The sequence below is a fragment of the Blennius ocellaris genome, assembly GCF_963422515.1.
Source record: "Blennius ocellaris genome assembly, chromosome: 8".
Lineage (NCBI taxonomy): Eukaryota > Metazoa > Chordata > Actinopteri > Blenniiformes > Blenniidae > Blennius > Blennius ocellaris.
Window position 1 is genome coordinate 30,235,774 of NC_137657.1, and position 23,538 is coordinate 30,259,311.

A 23,538-nucleotide genomic window follows, 5' to 3' on the forward strand; every position below is an offset into this window, starting at 1 on the left:
TAATATTCAGTGAGTTATCATTGATTAATCAGTTAATATTCAGTGAGCTATCATTGATTAATCAGTTAGTATTCAGTGAGTTATCATTGATTAATCAGTTAGTATTCAGTGAGTTATCATTGATTAATCAGTTAGTATTCAGTGAGTTATGGTTGATTAGTCAGTTAATATTCAGTGAGTTATCATTGATTAATCAGTTAGTATTCAGGGGTTATGGTTGATTAATCAGTTAGTATTCAGTGAGTTATGGTTGATTAGTCAGTTAGTATTCAGCCAGCCAACAGGGAATCGTCTCCTTGGCCCCTCCCGTGATGAAAGGGGATTTTCACCTGCACTTCTGGTTCGAGCCGCTGGTTGTCGCTGTCGTGTGCTTCGTGAGGTCACGTCACGTGAGGAGCTCAGCTCGAGCTCCTGCGGGTCCTTCGTGCTCTGCGGACGTTTCACTGAAGAGAACGGAGAGAAAAGCGTCTCCACACACTCGCACGTCAGTTTAGGGACTTTTACACTTTCCTGGCCGAAGCTGGCCGAAGCAGGCCGAAGCTGGCCGAAGCTGGCCGAAGCAGCTCGGGACTTTCCGTGAGCAGCCGCACAAGTTGGTAGTTTCACTTTCAGTCTGGAGCGTCTCCGCGGAGCAAACTGGTGAACAGGCTGGTGAGCAAACTGGTAAACAGGTGAGCAGGCTGGTGAACAGGTGAACAGGCTGGTGCTGAGAAAACCTTCAACTCCGCTTTGTGACCTGTTTGTGTTCGTTCTCAGGATTTTCCAGCTTTGACTCGTTTCTTCACAGCAAACGGAACGAGTTAAGTGAGTCTCGTCTTTTTCTCTTTCTTTATAGCGGTTGTTCCAAGTTCCGACATTGTTTTCTGTATAAATGTGTTCGTTGTTAGGAATGGGAGATGGATATGTCTTTGTTTATTGTGTGTATGGTTTAAATTGGTTCACGGAATGAAGAGAAAATGAAAGTGAGCAATGCAGCATCAAAGTGAAAGAGAGGTTATTGAAGGACATGTACATTCTGTAATATTATTAATGATCATACAACATTACAATCATTTAAAACAAATCTAACCATGATCAAGTAATGCTTCACCAGTAGACATTAAAAGAGATTATGGCATTTCTGTTCATGTCCCAGACTTATTGTAGGTTTCGACATTTACTGAGCTCAACATGAGAACAAGCATCCAGGAAGTGACTCTTCTGGTCTGGAGTCTGTTGGTCCAGTGGAACGGCTGTTCACTGGGAACAGCCGTTCACCAACAGGCTGTTCACTGTGAACAGCCGTTCACCAACAGGCTGTTCACTGTGAACAGCCGTTCACCAACAGGCTGTTCACTGTGAACAGCCGTTCAACAACAGGCTGTTCACTGTGAACAGCCGTTCACCAACAGGCTGTTCACTGTGAACAGCCGTTCAACAACAGGCTGTTCACTGTGAACAGCCGTTCAACAACAGGCTGTTCACTGTGAACAGCCGTTCGCAAACAGGCTGTTCACTGGGAACAGTCGTTCACTGGGAACAGGCTGTTCACTGGGAACAGGCTGTTCACTGGGAACAGTCGTTCACTGGGAACAGGCTGTTCACTGGTAACAGTCGTTCACTGGGAACAGGCTGTTCACTGGGAACAGTCGTTCACTGGGAACAGGCTGTTCACTGGGAACAGTCGTTCACTGGGAACAGGCTGTTCACTGGGAACAGTCGTTCACTGGGAACAGTCGTTCACTGGGACCAGTAATTCACAAACAGGCTGTTCACTGGGAACAGTCGTTCACAAACAGGCTGTTCACTGGAAACAGTCGTGCACAAACAGGCTGTTCACTGGGAACAGTCATTCACTGGGAACAGTCATTCACAAACAGGCTGTTCACTGGGAACAGTCGTTGACAAAAAGGCTGTTCACTGGGAACAGCCGTTCACAAACAGGCTGTTCACTGGGAACAGTCGTTCACTGGGAACAGTCATTCACAAACAGGCTGTTCACTGGGAACAGTCGTTCACAAACAGGCTGTTCACTGTGAACAGCCGTTCAACAACAGGCTGTTCACTGTGAACAGCCGTTCAACAACAGGCTGTTCACTGTGAACAGCCGTTCAACAACAGGCTGTTCACTGGGAACAGTCGTTCACTGGGAACAGTCATTCACAAATAGGCTGTTCACTGGGAACAGTCGTTCACAAACAGGCTGTTCACTGAGAACAGTCGTTCACTGGGAACAGTCGTTCACAAAAAGGCTGTTCACTGGGAACAGTCGTTCACAGAACAGTCACCAGAAAGGACTGCATGCAGTCCTTTCTGGTGACACCAGGTGGCTGGATGATGGATGTGGATATGTGGATGGATGGATGATGATGGGTGGATGGGTGGATGATGGTTGGATGGATGATGGATAGATGGATGGGTGGATGATGGATAGATGGATGATGGGTGGATGATGGATGGTGGATGGATAGATGGATGGTGGATGATGGATAGATGGATGATGGGTGGATGATGGATGGTGGATGGATAGATGGATGGTGGATGGATGGATAGATGGATGGTGGATGGATGATGGGTGGATGGATGGGTGGATGATGGATGGATGGATGATGGATAGATGGATGATGGATGGGGGATGGATGGATCTTGGATGGATGGGTGGATGATGGATAGATGGATGGGTGGATGATGGATTGATGGATGGTGGATGGATGGATGATGGATGGATGGATGATGGATTGATGGATGATGGATGGATGGGTGGATGATGGATGATGGATTGATGGATGATGGGTGGATGATGGATGGATGGATGATGGATGGTGGATGGATGGGTGGTGGATGGATGGGTGGATGATGGATGGATGGATGATGGATGGATGGATGATGGATTGATGGATGATGGGTGGATGATGGATGGATGATGGATGGGTGGATGATGGATGATGGGTGGATGATGGATTGATGGATGATGGGTGGATGATGGATGGATGATGGATGGGTGGATGATGGGTGGATGATGGATGGATGGTGGATGTTAGCAGTCTCTACTTTAATTCTAACTGGTCTCTGGTCTGTTTGCAGAACGATGCAGAAGATGAGCTTCTTCCTGCCGCTGCTCGGTGTGTGTGTGGATGTGTGTGTGGTCCGAGCCATCCAGCTGGCCCAGCTCTCCCCCCTCCTCCTCAATCACCCCTTCATTGCCCTGTGGGGGGGCGCGCTGGTCAGGGCGGGCGCCCTCATCTTCCCCGGGAACCTTCTGTGGATGCTCAGCCCGGGAAGCCTCCAGAGCGTGGCTGTCCTCTGCTTCCTCTTCCCGACGTACGCCACGCTGCTCTGGGCGCTGGGGTGGTCGACCGAGGACGGGCTGCTGGGGGGGCATTCCTGGGAGAGGGTGAGTGGAGAGGACGGGCTGCTGGGGGGGCATTCCTGGGAGAGGGTGAGTGGAGAGGACGGGCTGCTGGGGGGGCATTCCTGGGAGAGGGTGAGTGGAGAGGACGGGCTGCTGGGGGGGCATTCCTGGGAGAGGGTGAGTGGAGAGGACGGGCTGCTGGGGGGGCATTCCTGGGAGAGGGTGAGTGGAGAGGACCAGCTGCTGGGGGGGCATTCCTGGGAGAGGGTGAGGGGAGAGGACGGGCTGCTGGGGGGGCATTCCTGGGAGAGGGTGAGTGGAGAGGACGGGCTGCTGGGGGGGCATTCCTGGGAGAGGGGAAGTGGAGAGGACGGGCTGCTGGGGGGGCATTCCTGGGAGAGGGTGAGTGGAGAGGACCAGCTGCTGGGGGGGCATTGCTGGAAGAGGGGGAGGGGGGAGGACAGGCTGCTGGGGGGGCATTCCTGGGAGAGGGTGAGTGGAGAGGACGGGCTGCTGGGGGGGCATTCCTGGGAGAGGGGGAGGGGAGAGGACGAGCTTCTGGGGGGGCATTGCTGGGAGAGGGTGAGTGGAGAGGACGAGCTGCTGGGGGGGCATTCCTGGGAGAGGGGGAGTGGAGAGGACCAGCTGCTGGGGGGGCATTGCTGGAAGAGGGGGAGGGGGGAGGACGGGCTTCTGGGGGGGCATTCCTGGGAGAGGGTGAGTGGAGAGGACCAGCTGCTGGGGGGGCATTGCTGGAAGAGGGGGAGGGGGGAGGACGGGCTTCTGGGGGGGCATTCCTGGGAGAGGGTGAGTGGAGAGGACCAGCTGCTGGGGGGGCATTCCTGGGAGAGGGTGAGTGGAGAGGACGAGCTGCTGGGGGGGCATTCCTGGGAGAGGGTGAGTGGAGAGGACCAGCTGCTGGGGGGGCATTCCTGGGAGAGGGTGAGTGGAGAGGACCAGCTGCTGGGGGGGCATTCCTGGGAGAGGGTGAGTGGAGAGGACGAGCTGCTGGGGGGGCATTCCTGGGAGAGGGTGAGTGGAGAGGACCAGCTGCTGGGGGGGCATTCCTGGGAGAGGGTGAGGGGAGAGGACCAGCTGCTGGGGGGGCATTCCTGGGAGAGGGTGAGGGGAGAGGACCAGCTGCTGGGGGGTAATTTCTTTTTACTAAAATCTATCGTGTTAGTTGCATAGTTTGCATCACTGGACAAGTCAGATCAATCATATAACGCTCATCTAATGCAATATGAAATCTATTCTGTGTTTTACTGCAGAAAAAGGGACAACAGATTTACAGTGGTAATGCAAAATAATATTAAGTACCATAGAAAAGTTGGCAGTTTTATGTATTTTCCATTCAAATCATATACACTTTCAAATATTTCTTTCATTTTAATGGTGATTAAGATAAGCTGAAATGAGAAAAATGTGAGAAACTTCAGGCCCTGTGAAATATTGCAAGTCTGTTTTGTCATTCATGACGTTTAAGTTGAAATTCTGTCAATCTGTGGTGTTCAGTTTTTTCAGGGTTATGTTGTCACACTGGTGGCCTGGATCTATTGGAGCCGCTACGTTTCCTCTCTCCTGAGCTCCTGCGTCCGATGCGTGTCATCCGTGCTGAGGAGGGCTGGGGGGCCGGCTGGGGGGTCCGCGGACGTCAGCAGTGCCGCTGTGAAGAGGCTGCTGGGATGCATGTGTCCTTATCGGTGGCGCTTCGTCTTCGTCCTGACGCTGGTGGTGATGTCATCTTACGGTCAGTCGCATCTCCATGTCGTGTCTGTTTGGACGCTGGTTTCCAAAGTGTGGAGTTCAACTTGCTCAGCATCAGGACACGTATGGAAGGTCATGGAGATGCCTTTTCCCACTGGGTATACTTCTGAAAAGGAATAGTTTTGAAAAGGAAATATTGAAGGGTAAAACTATTACAATATTTTCTGAACTTATAAGTCATGATTGTTTGTGTTGTTTATTCATGAAATCACATGAAAGTATGACACTAAGTGCTCATAAAGTATGACGAGGGTCTCCCGGTGGTCTGACCCTAAAGCAGCAAAACTAAGAATAGTTCAACATGCCATTGTTCCTAGACTATAAACCACACTTGTTAGTTATCTGGTTATGTGTCCAAGTTATGCATCTCAATATATCCGTACCTACCACCTTTGACCACTAGATGACACTATGACAGCAGAACGCTGCTGTGTCTGACTGACACAAGAACAATGTCTCCAAAAAGAACTAAAACTGATCAAATATGCATCAAAACAGAAAGAGTTCAGAGTGGAAACATTTTGAGGGAGAACAGAAACTGCTACCATAACGTAAACTAAGAAAACGAATGGTGAACTAGAAGCTGAGGAGCAGAGTAGTTCTGTAGTGAAGCTTGTGTAACAGGAATATTTGCTCTAAAGCAACGACTGGACCTGGCGTCATAAATATGACCTGCATCCAGGGTGTGAACTTCGGGGGATAAAGGATAAAGGAGCCCTCCTTAAAACGTGATTTCTGAATTTTTTTGTGGGGGGGGTCTCTAAAATCTTGGTCAAATGCTGTTTTTTCCTATTCATTTCCTTTTTGTTTTCACTTTTGTCATGATCATATGTTAAATTAGGTTATTTTTGTTTAGTTTTCTTTTTGCATGAGGGTGAATCTTCACTCTTTCACTTTACCGTAATAAAGTAGCCGCCCTGCATGCAGTTCCTGTCCTCACCATGGAAGTGTGGGGGCGCTAGTCTTATACGTCACTTTTAATCAGACAATCACTCGAACAGGGAAACCTGGTAAATGTGTGATTTCCTAATAAAATAATGTGTGGGACTCTGAGGAGCAGCAGAAGCTGATCCAGGTCTGTAGTACTTGTGTCTAAACTCTAGTATTAATAAGTTACACTGTGTACGAGTTTGATGGTACTGAGGACTGATCTCTGCTCGTCTGGACCTTTTCTTTTTCTAGGAATGTCCGATGGTCATGCGTGTTTGGTGTCAGTCATTGGCTTTTTTTATTTCATTGTCGTTCACATATGATGTCCAGACAAGACATCATATGACACCTCAATGTCCAGGAAATGAAAAAAAAAAGTTTAATGTGTCCGATTGTGACCATGAAGGCGTATTTGGACACCAGTTTCGGTTCGTTGGGGTATAAGTACAACACAGTAATTATTCTAGATTTCCCTAAACGTTTCTCAAAACGTAATGTACTCAAATTGTAATGTGGGGAATTAAATGGTGAAATAAGTTTAAGTGCAAATTTCAAAGTCTAACAATCATGAGAGTTTCGACTACGGGCCTGATTTACTACACGAAATGTAAATACAAATAGATAGCTTTTTCATTGAGAGTGCATTTTCCTGGCGATTTAAGAAGAGTAACATCATGACTGACAGCAGGGGTTAGGACAGGACTATTGAGAACCATTCAGAACTACTCAGATGAGGGTTAGGGTTAGGACAGGACTATTGAGAACCATTCAGAACTACTCAGAATAGGGTTAGAGTTAGGACAGGACTATTGAGAACCATTCAGAACTACTCAGATGAGGGGCTAGAGTTAGGACAGGACTATTGAGAACCATTCAGAACTACTCAGATGACGGTTAGGGTTAGGACAGGACTATTGAGAACCATTCAGAACTACTCAGATGAGGGGTTAGAGTTAGGACAGGACTATTCAGAACTACTCAGATGAGGGTTAGAGTTAGGACAGGACTATTCAGAACTACTCAGATGACGGTTAGGGTTAGGACAGGACTATTCAGAACCATTCAGAACTACTCAGATGAGGGGTTAGAGTTAGGACAGGACTATTGAGAACCATTCAGAACTACTCAGATGAGGGTTAGAGTTAGGACAGGACTATTCAGAACTACTCAGATGACGGTTAGGGTTAGGACAGGACTATTCAGAACCATTCAGAACTACTCAGATGAGGGGTTAGAGTTAGGACAGGACTATTCAGAACTACTCAGATGAGGGTTAGAGTTAGGACAGGACTATTCAGAACTACTCAGATGAGGAGTTAGAGTTAGGACAGGACTATTCAGAACTACTCAGATGAGGAGTTAGGGTTAGGACAGGACTATTCAGAACTACTCAGATGAGGGTTAGGGTTAGGACAGGACTATTGAGAACCATTCAGAACTACTCAGATGAGGGGTTAGGGTTAGAACAGGACTATTCAGAACTACTCAGATGAGGGGTTAGGGTTTGGACAGGACTATTCAGAACTACTCAGATGAGGGGTTAGGGTTAGAACAGGACTATTCAGAACCATTCAGAACTGCTCAGATGAGGGTTAGAGTTAGGACAGGACTATTCAGAACCATTCAGAACTACTCAGATGAGGAGTTAGAGTTAGGACAGAACTATTCAGAACTACTCAGATGAGGAGTTAGAGTTAGAACAGGACTATTCAGAACTACTCAGATGAGGGGTTAGGGTTTGGACAGGACTATTCAGAACTACTCAGATGAGGGGTTAGGGTTAGAACGGGACTATTCAGAACCATTCAGAACTACTCAGATGAGGGGTTAGGGTTAGAACAGGACTATTTAGAACCATTCAGAACTGCTCAGATGAGGGTTAGAGTTAGGACAGGACTATTCAGAACCATTCAGAACTACTCAGATGAGGAGTTAGAGTTAGGACAGGACTATTCAGAACTACTCAGATGAGGGGTTAGGGTTAGGATGGGACTATTCAGAACTACTCAGATGAGGGGTTAGGGTTAGGATGGAACTATTCAGAACTACTCAGATGAGGGTTAGAGTTAGGACAGGACTATTCAGAACTACTCAGATGAGGGGTTAGGGTTAGGATGGAACTATTCAGAACTACTCAGATGAGGGTTAGAGTTAGGACAGGACTATTCAGAACCATTCAGAACTACTCAGATGAGGGGTTAGGGTTAGGACAGGACTATTCAGAACTACTCAGATGAGGGGTTAGGGTTTGGACAGGACTATTCAGAACCATTCAGAACTACTCAGATGAGGGGTTAGGGTTAGAACAGGACTATTCAGAACCATTCAGAACTGCTCAGATGAGGGTTAGAGTTAGGACAGGACTATTCAGAACCATTCAGAACTACTCAGATGAGGAGTTGGAGTTAGGACAGGACTATTCAGAACTACTCAGATGAGGAGTTAGAGTTAGGACAGAACTATTCAGAACTACTCAGATGAGGGGTTAGGGTTAGGATGGGACTATTCAGAACTACTCAGATGAGGGGTTAGGGTTAGGATGGAACTATTCAGAACTACTCAGATGAGGGGTTAGGGTTAGGATGGAACTATTCAGAACTACTCAGATGAGGAGTTAGTTAGGACAGGACTATTCAGAACTACTCAGATGAGGAGTTAGTTAGGACAGGACTATTCAGAACTACTCAGATGAGGGGTTAGGGTTAGGATGGGACTATTCAGAACTACTCAGATGAGGGGTTAGGGTTAGGATGGGACTATTCAGAACCATTCAGAACTGCTCAGATGAGGGTTAGAGTTAGGACAGGACTATTCAGAACCATTCAGAACTACTCAGATGAGGAGTTGGAGTTAGGACAGGACTATTCAGAACTACTCAGATGAGGGTTAGAGTTAGGACAGGACTATTCAGAACCATTCAGAACTACTCAGATGAGGAGTTAGAGTTAGGACAGGACTATTCAGAACCATTCAGAACTACTCAGATGAGGAGTTAGAGTTAGGACAGGACTATTCAGAACTACTCAGATGAGGAGTTAGAGTTAGGACAGAACTATTCAGAACTACTCAGATGAGGGGTTAGGGTTAGGATGGGACTATTCAGAACTACTCAGATGAGGGGTTAGGGTTAGGATGGAACTATTCAGAACTACTCAGATGAGGGGTTAGGGTTAGGATGGAACTATTCAGAACTACTCAGATGAGGAGTTAGTTAGGACAGGACTATTCAGAACTACTCAGATGAGGAGTTAGTTAGGACAGGACTATTCAGAACTACTCAGATGAGGGGTTAGGGTTAGGATGGGACTATTCAGAACTACTCAGATGAGGGGTTAGGGTTAGGATGGAACTATTCAGAACTACTCAGATGAGGGGTTAGGGTTAGGATGGAACTATTCAGAACTACTCAGATGAGGGGTTAGGGTTAGGATGGAACTATTCAGAACTACTCAGATGAGGGGTTAGAGTTAGGACAGGACTATTGAGAACTACTCAGATGAGGGTTAGAGTTAGGACAGGACTATTCAGAACTACTCAGATGACGGTTAGGGTTAGGACAGGACTATTCAGAACCATTCAGAACTACTCAGATGAGGGGTTAGAGTTAGGACAGGACTATTGAGAACCATTCAGAACTACTCAGATGAGGGTTAGAGTTAGGACAGGACTATTCAGAACTACTCAGATGACGGTTAGGGTTAGGACAGGACTATTCAGAACCATTCAGAACTACTCAGATGAGGGGTTAGAGTTAGGACAGGACTATTCAGAACTACTCAGATGAGGGTTAGAGTTAGGACAGGACTATTCAGAACTACTCAGATGAGGAGTTAGAGTTAGGACAGGACTATTCAGAACTACTCAGATGAGGAGTTAGAGTTAGGACAGGACTATTCAGAACCATTCAGAACTACTCAGATGAGGAGTTAGAGTTAGGACAGGACTATTCAGAACTACTCAGATGAGGGGTTAGGGTTAGGATGGGACTATTCAGAACTACTCAGATGAGGGGTTAGGGTTAGGATGGAACTATTCAGAACTACTCAGATGAGGGTTAGAGTTAGGACAGGACTATTCAGAACTACTCAGATGAGGGGTTAGGGTTAGGATGGAACTATTCAGAACTACTCAGATGAGGGTTAGAGTTAGGACAGGACTATTCAGAACCATTCAGAACTACTCAGATGAGGGGTTAGGGTTAGGACAGGACTATTCAGAACTACTCAGATGAGGGGTTAGGGTTTGGACAGGACTATTCAGAACCATTCAGAACTACTCAGATGAGGGGTTAGGGTTAGAACAGGACTATTCAGAACCATTCAGAACTGCTCAGATGAGGGTTAGAGTTAGGACAGGACTATTCAGAACCATTCAGAACTACTCAGATGAGGAGTTGGAGTTAGGACAGGACTATTCAGAACTACTCAGATGAGGAGTTAGAGTTAGGACAGAACTATTCAGAACTACTCAGATGAGGGGTTAGGGTTAGGATGGGACTATTCAGAACTACTCAGATGAGGGGTTAGGGTTAGGATGGAACTATTCAGAACTACTCAGATGAGGGGTTAGGGTTAGGATGGAACTATTCAGAACTACTCAGATGAGGAGTTAGTTAGGACAGGACTATTCAGAACTACTCAGATGAGGAGTTAGTTAGGACAGGACTATTCAGAACTACTCAGATGAGGGGTTAGGGTTAGGATGGGACTATTCAGAACTACTCAGATGAGGGGTTAGGGTTAGGATGGGACTATTCAGAACCATTCAGAACTGCTCAGATGAGGGTTAGAGTTAGGACAGGACTATTCAGAACCATTCAGAACTACTCAGATGAGGAGTTGGAGTTAGGACAGGACTATTCAGAACTACTCAGATGAGGGTTAGAGTTAGGACAGGACTATTCAGAACCATTCAGAACTACTCAGATGAGGAGTTAGAGTTAGGACAGGACTATTCAGAACCATTCAGAACTACTCAGATGAGGAGTTAGAGTTAGGACAGGACTATTCAGAACTACTCAGATGAGGAGTTAGAGTTAGGACAGAACTATTCAGAACTACTCAGATGAGGGGTTAGGGTTAGGATGGGACTATTCAGAACTACTCAGATGAGGGGTTAGGGTTAGGATGGAACTATTCAGAACTACTCAGATGAGGGGTTAGGGTTAGGATGGAACTATTCAGAACTACTCAGATGAGGAGTTAGTTAGGACAGGACTATTCAGAACTACTCAGATGAGGAGTTAGTTAGGACAGGACTATTCAGAACTACTCAGATGAGGGGTTAGGGTTAGGATGGGACTATTCAGAACTACTCAGATGAGGGGTTAGGGTTAGGATGGAACTATTCAGAACTACTCAGATGAGGGGTTAGGGTTAGGATGGAACTATTCAGAACTACTCAGATGAGGGGTTAGGGTTAGGATGGAACTATTCAGAACTACTCAGATGAGGGGTTAGAGTTAGGACAGGACTATTGAGAACTACTCAGATGAGGGTTAGAGTTAGGACAGGACTATTCAGAACTACTCAGATGACGGTTAGGGTTAGGACAGGACTATTCAGAACCATTCAGAACTACTCAGATGAGGGGTTAGAGTTAGGACAGGACTATTGAGAACCATTCAGAACTACTCAGATGAGGGTTAGAGTTAGGACAGGACTATTCAGAACTACTCAGATGACGGTTAGGGTTAGGACAGGACTATTCAGAACCATTCAGAACTACTCAGATGAGGGGTTAGAGTTAGGACAGGACTATTCAGAACTACTCAGATGAGGGTTAGAGTTAGGACAGGACTATTCAGAACTACTCAGATGAGGAGTTAGAGTTAGGACAGGACTATTCAGAACTACTCAGATGAGGAGTTAGGGTTAGGACAGGACTATTCAGAACTACTCAGATGAGGGTTAGGGTTAGGACAGGACTATTGAGAACCATTCAGAACTACTCAGATGAGGGGTTAGGGTTAGAACAGGACTATTCAGAACTACTCAGATGAGGGGTTAGGGTTTGGACAGGACTATTCAGAACTACTCAGATGAGGGGTTAGGGTTAGAACAGGACTATTCAGAACCATTCAGAACTGCTCAGATGAGGGTTAGAGTTAGGACAGGACTATTCAGAACCATTCAGAACTACTCAGATGAGGAGTTAGAGTTAGGACAGAACTATTCAGAACTACTCAGATGAGGAGTTAGAGTTAGAACAGGACTATTCAGAACTACTCAGATGAGGGGTTAGGGTTTGGACAGGACTATTCAGAACTACTCAGATGAGGGGTTAGGGTTAGAACGGGACTATTCAGAACCATTCAGAACTACTCAGATGAGGGGTTGGGGTTAGAACAGGACTATTTAGAACCATTCAGAACTGCTCAGATGAGGGTTAGAGTTAGGACAGGACTATTCAGAACCATTCAGAACTACTCAGATGAGGAGTTAGAGTTAGGACAGGACTATTCAGAACTACTCAGATGAGGGGTTAGGGTTAGGATGGGACTATTCAGAACTACTCAGACGAGGGGTTAGGGTTAGGATGGAACTATTCAGAACTACTCAGATGAGGGTTAGAGTTAGGACAGGACTATTCAGAACTACTCAGATGAGGGGTTAGGGTTAGGATGGAACTATTCAGAACTACTCAGATGAGGGTTAGAGTTAGGACAGGACTATTCAGAACCATTCAGAACTACTCAGATGAGGGGTTAGGGTTAGGACAGGACTATTCAGAACTACTCAGATGAGGGGTTAGGGTTTGGACAGGACTATTCAGAACCATTCAGAACTACTCAGATGAGGGGTTAGGGTTAGAACAGGACTATTCAGAACCATTCAGAACTGCTCAGATGAGGGTTAGAGTTAGGACAGGACTATTCAGAACCATTCAGAACTACTCAGATGAGGAGTTGGAGTTAGGACAGGACTATTCAGAACTACTCAGATGAGGGTTAGAGTTAGGACAGGACTATTCAGAACCATTCAGAACTACTCAGATGAGGAGTTAGAGTTAGGACAGGACTATTCAGAACCATTCAGAACTACTCAGATGAGGAGTTGGAGTTAGGACAGGACTATTCAGAACTACTCAGATGAGGAGTTAGAGTTAGGACAGAACTATTCAGAACTACTCAGATGAGGGGTTAGGGTTAGGATGGGACTATTCAGAACTACTCAGATGAGGGGTTAGGGTTAGGATGGAACTATTCAGAACTACTCAGATGAGGGGTTAGGGTTAGGATGGAACTATTCAGAACTACTCAGATGAGGAGTTAGTTAGGACAGGACTATTCAGAACTACTCAGATGAGGAGTTAGTTAGGACAGGACTATTCAGAACTACTCAGATGAGGAGTTAGTTAGGACAGGACTATTCAGAACTACTCAGATGAGGGGTTAGGGTTAGGATGGGACTATTCAGAACTACTCAGATGAGGGGTTAGGGTTAGGATGGGACTATTCAGAACTACTCAGATGAGGGGTTAGGGTTAGGATGGAACTATTCAGAACTACTCAGATGAGGGGTTAGGGTTAGGATGGAACTATTCAGAACTACTCAGATGAGGGGTTAGGGTTAGGATGGAACTATTCAGAACTACTCAGATGAGGGGTTAGGGTTAGGATGGAACTATTCAGAACTACTCAGATGAGGGGTTTGCAGGTTTTTAGGCTGTTGACACAAAAACAGTCAGCTGGAAAAATGAGTGATCGGCCAATGAGGACTTGGTCATGTTAGTGGACAAAGTTATCAAACACATCAGCCCCTTACAGCAAATACATCTGAATTTGGCACAGAAAATAAAAAAGGTGGTGTCACAGTCGTGGGTGTAGCTTCAGGCCTGGAGGAGAAGCACTTCTTTGTAAGGAAGGGTGAAAGCCAATGGCCACTAACTTGTTCAACCAACGCTCAGTACAGTGACTATGTGAACTCTGACCTCAGGTGAGATGGCGGTGCCAAAGTACACGGGTCACCTGGCAGACTGGATGGCCAATGACGGCGCTCCGAATGCCTTCACTGAGGCCATCATAGTCATGGCCCTCATGACCATTGCCAGGTAACATTTGCATCATTCTTCTTGTGTGGATGCTGATAAAAAAGTACTTTGTGAGTCCAGGACAGTGCTGCACAGTGGGTATCACTAAATAGATGAGATAAACCTTCATCTCATCTTTATCATTCTATAAAGTACTTGAGCTGAATTCAACAGCAGTCCGTGACAAGGAAAATACCAAAAGTCAGTTAAATAACCAAGTGATTGAATTCCTCTTAAAATAAGCATTTCTTTCTGATTTTTCTGCTCTTTTCTTCCTTGATGTGTAAAAATGTGATTTTGATGACCTGAGAGCAGAAAACCCTGGGAGCCCCCCCCCCCCCCCCCCCCCCAACGTGGATGGATTCATTTTGAGTGTGTAGAAATTATGCATCTTCTGTCTGCTGTTCTAGCGCCTTTCTGGAGTTTGTGTGTGACCTCACTTATAACACCACCATGAGCGCCATTCACACCTCCATCCAGGCAGCCGTCTTCGAAGCCGTGCTGGGACAGGAGGTCGCTTTCTTTGACGCCACTTCCACAGGTGAACAGCATTTTACACCTGGCGGTTCTTTATTGCCGTTTCACTACACGTCACATGGAATGAAAGCAAATCCTGCACTGGAGGCCGTTTGAGGCGACGTCATCATCGATAAAGAACAAACTGGAATGAATTAGGGGGTGAAACGTGGGGTGATGCAGAGTGAGTGTAGGATAATGTAAAGCGATGCAGAGTGAGTGTAGGATAATGTAAAGTGATGCAGAGTGAGTGTAAGATAATGCAAAGTGATGCAGAGTGAGTGTAGGATAATGTAAAGTGATGCAGAGTGAGTGTAGGATCATGTAAAGTGATGCAGAGTGAGTGTAGGATAATGTAAAGTGATGCAGAGTGAGTGTAGGATCATGTAAAGTGATGCAGAGTGAGTGTAGGATAATGTAAAGTGATGCAGAGTGAGTGTAAGATAATGCAAAGTGATGCAGAGTGAGTGTAGGATCATGTAAAGTGATGCAGAGTGAGTGTAAGATAATGTAAAGTGATGCAGAGTGAGTGTAGGATAATGTAAAGTGATGCAAAGTGAGTGTAGGATCATGTAAAGTGATGCAAAGTGAGTGTAGGATCATGTAAAGTGATACAGAGCGAGTGTAGGATAATGTAAAGTGATGCAGAGTGAGTGTAGGATTATGTAAAGCGATGCAGAGTGAGTGTAGGATCATGTAAAGCGATGCAGAGTGAGTGTAGGATAATGTAAAGCGATGCAGAGTGAGTGTAGGATAATGTAAAGTGATGCAGAGTGAGTGTAAGATAATGTAAAGTGATGCAGAGTGAGTGTAGAATAATGTAAAGGGATGCAGTGTGAGTGTAGGATAGTGTAAAGCGATGCAGAGTGAGTGTAGGATAATGTAAAGCGATGCAGTGTGAGTGTAGGATAATGTAAAGCGATACAGAGTGAGTGTAGGATAATGTAAAGCGATGCAGAGTGAGTGTAGGATAATGTAAAGCGATGCAGAGTGAGTGTAGGATAATGTAAAGTGATACAGAGTGAGTGTAGGATAATGTAAAGCGATACAGAGTGAGTGTAGGATAATGTAAAGCGATGCAGAGTGAGTGTAGGATAATGTAAAGTGATACAGAGTGAGTGTAGGATAATGTAAAGCGATGCAGTGTGAGTGTAGGATAATGTAAAGCGATGCAGTGTGAGTGTAGGATAATGTAAAGTGATACAGAGTGAGTGTAGGATAATGTAAAGTGATACAGAGTGAGTGTAGGATAATGTAAAGTGATACAGAGTGGCAGACATTCCCTCAACAAAAAAGCTGACAGGCAGTGAAAGTCTTCTTTACTTGATGTGCTTTACTGTTAATTGTTGTATGAATGTTTGATTTTACCGTTATTTGTTGTATGAATGTTTGATTTGACTGTTAATTGTTGTATAAATGTTTGATTTGACTATTAATTGTTGTATGAATGTTTGATTTGACTATTAATTGTTGTATAAATGTTTGATTTGACTATTAATTGTTGTATGAATGTTTGATTATTAATTGTTGTATGAATGTTTGATTTGATTATTAATTGTTGTATGAATGTTTGATTATTAATTGTTGTATGAATGTTTGATTTGATTGTTAATTGTTGTATGAATGTTTGATTTGATTATTAATTGTTGTATGAATGTTTGATTATTAATTGTTGTATGAATGTTTGATTTGATTGTTAATTGTTGTATGAATGTTTGATTTGATTATTAATTGTTGTATGAATGTTTGATTATTAATTGTTGTATGAATGTTTGATTTGATTGTTAATTGTTGTATGAATGTTTGATTTGATTATTAATTGTTGTATGAATGTTTGATTATTAATTGTTGTATGAATGTTTGATTTGATTATTAATTGTTGTATGAATGTTTGATTATTAATTGTTGTATGAATGTTTGATTTGATTGTTAATTGTTGTATGAATGTTTGATTTGATTTCTGTCTTTGTCCTTCCTTCATTCTTGCAGGTGAACTTGTGTCGCGTATCACCACCGATACCAACGTCATGAGCGAGGCGCTGAGCGAAGAGCTCAGCCTGGTCATGTGGTACACGGCGCGATTCCTCTTCCTGCTGATGTTCATGGTGAGCCAGTCGTGGAAGTTGACCCTGCTGTCATGTATGGGGGTCCCCATCATCTGGGTCCTTCCTGAGTTCATTGGACACTTCCGCCAGGTGAAGTTCCCCTCGGATCCACATTCCTCTGTCCAAACTGAGGACTTTTCTTCAGAAATGTAACTCACTGGTGTACAGCTTCATCTCGTCTTCATATTCTTTCTTTTCTCATTTCCAACAATTGTCACAGACGATTTCTGCAAAGTCTCAGGAGTTGCTGGCTCGAGCCAACCAGGTGGCCACAGAGACCTTCTCCTGCATCAAGACTGTCAAGTGTTTTGCGAATGAAGACGGTGAGACTGAGAGGTACAGACAGCGGCTGGACGACGTCTACGCCCTCAACAAAAAAGACGCAGCAACGTACGCAGCTTCCACTTGGGCTAACAGCGTGAGTCCTACTTCACCCTTTGTCCTGCTTCACCCTTTGTCTCTGAGTGACAACGTCTTGCAGTGAATCATTGTCTGACGTCCATCACGATATCCAGGTTCCAATCCCGGCCAGGTCTCTCTGTGTGTCCTTGGTTTTCTTCTGGGTACCTCGGGTTCCTCCCACCTTGTCCCCCTGATGAGGACCCCCCACCCCCACCTTCTCCCCCTGAACCAGACCTTTGACCTCCACCTTCTCCCCCTGATCAGGACCCCCCACCCCCACCTTCTCCCTCTGAACAAGACCTTTGACCCCCACCTTCTCCTCTGAACAAGACCTTTGACCTCCACCCTCTCCCTCTGAACAAGACCTTTGACCTCCACCTTCTCCCTCTGAACAAGACCTTTGACCCCCACCTTCTCCTCTGAACAAGACCTTTGACCTCCACCTTCTCCCCTGAACAAGACCTTTGACCTCCACCCTCTCTCTCCCTCTGAACAAGACCTTTGACCTCCACCCTCTCCCTCTGAACAAGACCTTTGACCTCCACCTTCTCCTCTGAACAAGACCTTTGACCTCCACCTTCTCCTCTGAACAAGACCTTTGACCTCCACCTTCTCCTCTGAACAAGACCTTTGACCTCCACCTTCTCCCTCTGAACAAGACCTTTGACCTCCACCCTCACCCTCTGAACAAGACCTTTGACCTCCACCTTCTCCCTCTGAACAAGACCTTTGACCTCCACCCTCTCCCTCTGAACAAGACCTTTGACCTCCACCTTCTCCTCTGAACAAGACCTTTGACCTCCACCCTCTCCCTCTGAACAAGACCTTTGACCTCCACCTTCTCCTCTGAACAAGACCTTTGACCTCCACCTTCTCCTCTGAACAAGACCTTTGACCTCCACCTTCTCCTCTGAACAAGACCTTTGACCTCCACCTTCTCCCTCTGAACAAGACCTTTGACCTCCACCTTCTCCCTCTGAACAAGACCTTTGACCTCCACCCTCTCCCTCTGAACAAGACCTTTGACCTCCACCTTCTCCTCTGAACAAGACCTTTGACCTCCACCTTCTCCTCTGAACAAGACCTTTGACCTCCACCTTCTCCTCTGAACAAGACCTTTGACCTCCACCTTCTCCCTCTGAACAAGACCTTTGACCTCCACCCTCTCCCTCTGAACAAGACCTTTGACCTCCACCTTCTCCCTCTGAACAAGACCTTTGACCTCCACCTTCTCCTCTGAACAAGACCTTTGACCTCCACCTTCTCCCTCTGAACAAGACCTTTGACCTCCACCCTCTCCCTCTGAACAAGACCTTTGACCTCCACCTTCTCCCCTGAACAAGACCTTTGACCTCCACCTTCTCCCTCTGAACAAGACCTTTGACCTCCACCCTCTCCCTCTGAACAAGACCTTTGACCTCCACCTTCTCCTCTGAACAAGACCTTTGACCTCCACCCTCTCCCTCTGAACAAGACCTTTGACCTCCACCTTCTCCCTCTGAACAAGACCTTTGACCTCCACCTTCTCCTCTGAACAAGACCTTTGACCTCCACCCCCCAGTTTTAGCTTGAATGCAAAGAAAACACAGCCCTGTGACACTTTCCTTTTTCCTGAGCAGAAACTACATTGGTTTAGTGAACAAGCTGAAAAAGTCTTTAATGATCTTATTATACATCTGCTCAATTTGATTCACTACTTTTGTTTGGTATTCATAATTACTATGAAAGAATATAAATGGCACATTTTCTCTCCTCCAGATGACCTCTCTCGCCCTGAGGGTGGGCATTCTGTACTATGGAGGGATGCTGGTGACTAAAGGGGCTGTCAGCAGTGGAGACCTGGTGGCTTTTGTCCTCTATGAGCTGCAGTTCACTTCTTCACTTGAGGTGAAGCACAAGGAGAAATTCAGCTCTTTTATTCACAGGATGCCTGCATGCACGTTCTGTAACTATCTTAATGTGGTGTTGTGTCCTAGGCCATGATGCGATGTTACCCAGACGTGAAGAAAGCCATCGGTGCCTCTGAGAAGATCTTTGAGTATTTGGACCGGAAACCTGAAGTGCCCCCCGATGGCAGTTTGGCGCCAAACCATCTGGAAGGACACGTTCAGTTCAAAAACGTCACATTTCACTATCCTGGGAAATCAAGTGAAAACCCCCCAGTGCTTAAGGCATGTGTCGTTACTGTTGCTTCCTTTGTATTCATTGCGTTTGCAGTGTGGTGATTTGAAACCCGCCGCTCTCTTCCACCAGAATGTGACTCTGGAGCTGAAGCCAGGGAAAGTCACTGCCCTCGTGGGCTCTAACCGATCAGGGAAGTCCACATGTGTGAAGCTGCTGGAGAGGTTTTACCTGCCACAGGAAGGGGAGATCTTACTGGATGGGAAACCCCTGCAAAGCTACAAAGACCAGTACCTGCATGACAAGGTGGGAGGCAAGAAAGTGGTGAAACGACGGTGGTGCTGATTAGCTACATGTCTTTAAAGTCATTTACTATCTTTCATTAGAACAAAATGCCACCACATGTGTAGTTATCTATAATCCAACAAGCCTTTATGTAAATCAAACAAATACATCTCCATTATTATTAAAGACAAAAGTGCTTTCCTCTTCTGGTCATTGAATCCAGAAAAGAAGTCACTCAGATGTGGAAGCAGAATGAAAGTAGCAGCACACTGGTCATGCTGGAGTTCATTCAGCTTTTCTACTCCGTTTGGACAATTTCATGCATGTTTATCACATGCAGAGTAACAATAAGTATATCTCAAAAAATTACAATATCATGAAAATATTCAATATTTTTTGTCACTCATTGAAGAAAGTCAAACCCATATATGATATAGTCTCATGACATATTGAGTGAAATATTTCAAGTCTTCATTTCTTGACACATTGAGTATTATGGCTTACAGATATTGAAAACCCAGAATTCAGTGTCTCGCTCAGGGGTGGGTCATCCTGGTCCTGGGGGGCCACAGTCCTGCAGGTTTTAGACCAGGGGTGGGCCATCCTGGTCCTGGGGGGCTGCAGTCCTGCAGGTTTTAGACCAGGGGTGGGCCATCCTGGTCCTGGGGGGCCGCAGTCCTGCAGGTTTTAGACCAGGGGTGGGCCATCCTGGTCCTGGGGGGCCGCAGTCCTGCAGGTTTTAGACCAGGGGTGGGCCATCCTGGTCCTGGGGGGCTGCAGTCCTGCAGGTTTTAGACCAGGGGTGGGCCATCCTGGTCCTGGGGGGCCGCAGTCCTGCAGGTTTTCGATGTTTCCCTGCTCAAACACACCTGTTTTCATGATGAGGTTCTGCAGGAAGCTGGACAAGGAGCCACTAATTGCTGTATTGATTTGAGGAGACATTGAAAACCTGCAGGGCTGCGGCCCTCCAGGACCAGGATTGACCACCCCTGGTTTACCTCTAACCCAATAAAACACTTTCTAGAAGACACTAAGACTCTCTCCTCTCCTCTCCTCCCCCTCTCTCCTCTCCTCTCCTCTCCCCTCTCCTCTCCTCCTCCCATCCTCCTCTCATCTCCTCTCCTATCCTCTCCTCTCTCCTCACACCAGTGAGCATCAGAATGGTAACAGAGGCTCCAGACTTGCCAGCAGAGTTGGGTCCTATAAAACTCAGACTAAACAGTCAATAATACAGGTTGTACAGAGTTGGGTCCTATAGAACTCAGATTAAACAGTCAATAATACAGGTTGTACAGAGTTGGGTCCTATAGAACTCAGATTGAACAGTCAATAATACAGGTTGTACAGAGTTGGGTCCTATAGAACTCAGATTAAACAGTCAATAATACAGGTTGTACAGAGTTGGGTCCTATAGAACTCAGATTGAACAGTCAATAATACAGGTTGTACAGAGTTGGGTCCTATAGAACTCAGATTGAACAGTCAATAATACAGGTTGTACAGAGTTGGGTCCTATAGAACTCAGATTGAACAGTCAATAATACAGGTTGTACATCTGCCCTGTTGTGATCTTTTCCTTTCCTTCCTGTCGGAGTGCAGATGGCCGTGGTGAGCCAGGAGTGTGTGCTGTTTGCTCGCTCTGTCCGCCAGAACATCAAGTATGGCTGCCAGGACGCCTCGGACCAGGACATGGTCCAAGCTGCCAGGCTGGCCAGTGCCCACAGCTTCATCATGGGACTGTCCAACGGCTACGACACAGGTCCGCGCCCAGACGTCCGTCCATCCATCCATCCATCCATCCATCATCTCTCCTCCTATCTACATTCATTCATTCATTCATTCATTCATTCATTCACTCATTCATTCATTCATTCCTAGTCCTCTTCCAGTTCTTGGACTCTGGAACTTGTGTGGAGTGCGGCGCTGCTCCCTGAGGAGAAATCTACTAATGTTTCATGAAGATTGATGCATGTTACTAATTGGATCAATTAATTATTATTTTCCATCGGAGAACTTTTTCTTTGGCCTCGTTTTCACAACATCGTTTTCCAGTGAAAATAACAAACAGTCGTTGCATTTACAGTGTCTGTTTCCACGACGACGGCACGCAGCCCTCCCTCCGATGTGTACCAGAGAAACGTGATGTTTTCTGAACAGACCACAGTTGCAGTAAATAGTTCTGCACTATTTACTATTTATTCTTACACATGCGTCATGAACCAAAACCATGAAGGAAGGCATTTCAAAGGAGCGTCAATGTTTACAGTGGTCTTCTCTGTGTGCACGTATTTAGTGTTTCTTAACCTAAACAGAGCCAGCACCGTGGCTCAACAGCAAAGCTGCATTGTTTTTAGTGTTCGGACACTTCTGCTCATTTGTGAAATACTTCACTGAGCATCATTGAAGTCACACATATTGTGGTATTTAACCGGCGAAGGCCAATTCAAAGTGTTTCATGTTCAGACTCATTGTCCAGAACTGAATGCTGGGTGGAGTTCAGGACATACAGCAGTTGATAATGCTGAGTAAGACATGTTAAATGTTTACTTAGTGCTATGTATTATGGGAAATATGCAGTTGCAAAGGAATCACTGGCTGGATTCTTGATTGTTTGGGACACGGAGGACAGGGTTGTGACTTGGGATGAGATAGTGGAAGGGGTCAGTCTTCCAAGTGAACCAAAGCTCATGACTGTCCTGTTGTGCTGCAGACGCCGGGGAGAGGGGAGGCCAAGTGTCTGGAGGCCAGAAGCAGCGCATTGCCATTGCACGAGCTCTCATCAAACGCCCCAAAATACTGATCCTGGACAATGCCACCAGTGACTTGGATGGAGAGAACAAATATCAGGTCACCAACTTCAATCTTCCAACTGTGTGGTTGTTGTGAGTGTATTGGTTCTGCAGGTTAACTCAGTTGTGCTCCACAGGTCAATCAAGCCTTACTGAACCAAGCAAGCCAATGCTCTGTGCTGCTCATCTCCAACAACATGGGCAAGGTGGAGAATGCCCATCACATAATTGTCCTCAACAACGGGGTGGTGGAGGAGGAAGGCAGCCATGAAGAACTGATGAGTAAAGGTGGACTTTATGCTGAACAGGTGAAAAAACAGAAACTGGGTTTCCACCGTGGAGAGGAGGAGAAGACCGATGCCCAGGGATGAGTGACCAGCTGCTTCAAAACAAAGAGGACACTTTATTATATAAAATAACTGAATTATTAATTGAGGCTATACTCAGCAAGATTGGGATGCGGGTTAGGGTTCAAAAGATCCCATGAATTTGGGCTGGGCATTAAGATTAATGTGTGTAATTTCAGCTGTAAGCAGCAGGCTCTGGTTAAAAACAGCTGTGTTTTTAATGCTGGTTTCTCAAACGTGCTTATTTGGGGTGAAGGATATTACATTAGCGATACGACTTAGCGATATGACCGTTCCTTCCAGGGCTTACTCTAATCACTTGTCCAACAAATATTTAGTTAAACATTTTAGGGGTTAACAACCTGCATCCTGCTTCTGATGGAAATGAATAGCACCAAATCAGTGATGCGAGTAAATTTTTCTTTTCTTTTCAGGGAGCGAATGAAGCAGATTTAAATCGATGTATGTTGAAGGAGGAGCTATGGTGTTGAAAAAAATATGGAAATAAATTTTTCTCACGCATACTAAGAACCTTTATAACTTATTCTTTTGTTTGTCAGAGCAGGGGTCACTTTTGTTGCTGCAGATATGTTTTTTTCCTGTTTCTTAGTTTTGATTATTATAAATTGGGAACTTCTCTCAAAGATGCACTATTTCTAACATGTGTTGAAATCTTTGTGCTTTTGTCACTCCTGTCTTCTTTGAGGTTTCGGGGGAAACATGGATTTGAACTCCTGGAAATGAATGAACGATGAAGACTAGTATATGAAAATGATATTAATGTGCACTTATCAGAGTATTTTAGAAGTTTAGGACCCTCAGAGGCTATATCTGTGGTCATTGTGTTTTTTTTGTTACGCAACTTTCATTTATTTCTTTATTTGTATCTCTTTTTTCATTTAATAAAATTTTGA

The 23,538-nt window shown here is 45.5% G+C and overlaps 1 protein-coding gene across 1 annotated transcript; it reads left to right on the forward strand.

Annotated features, from left to right (window-relative positions):
• The first annotated feature begins 396 nt into the window (after nt 1-396).
• Nucleotides 397-23,538, forward strand: tap1 (transporter 1, ATP-binding cassette, sub-family B (MDR/TAP)). Its single transcript, XM_080501202.1, has 14 exons — nt 397-671; nt 757-804; nt 3,064-3,373; nt 4,847-5,081; nt 13,966-14,080; nt 14,470-14,600; nt 16,565-16,770; nt 16,901-17,098; nt 18,841-18,969; nt 19,059-19,253; nt 19,336-19,509; nt 21,088-21,247; nt 22,199-22,335; nt 22,415-23,538. The coding sequence occupies exons 3-14, from the start codon at nt 3,068-3,070 to the stop codon at nt 22,646-22,648; spliced, it is 2,220 nt and encodes a 739-aa protein (XP_080357328.1). The 5' UTR covers nt 397-671; nt 757-804; nt 3,064-3,067; the 3' UTR covers nt 22,649-23,538.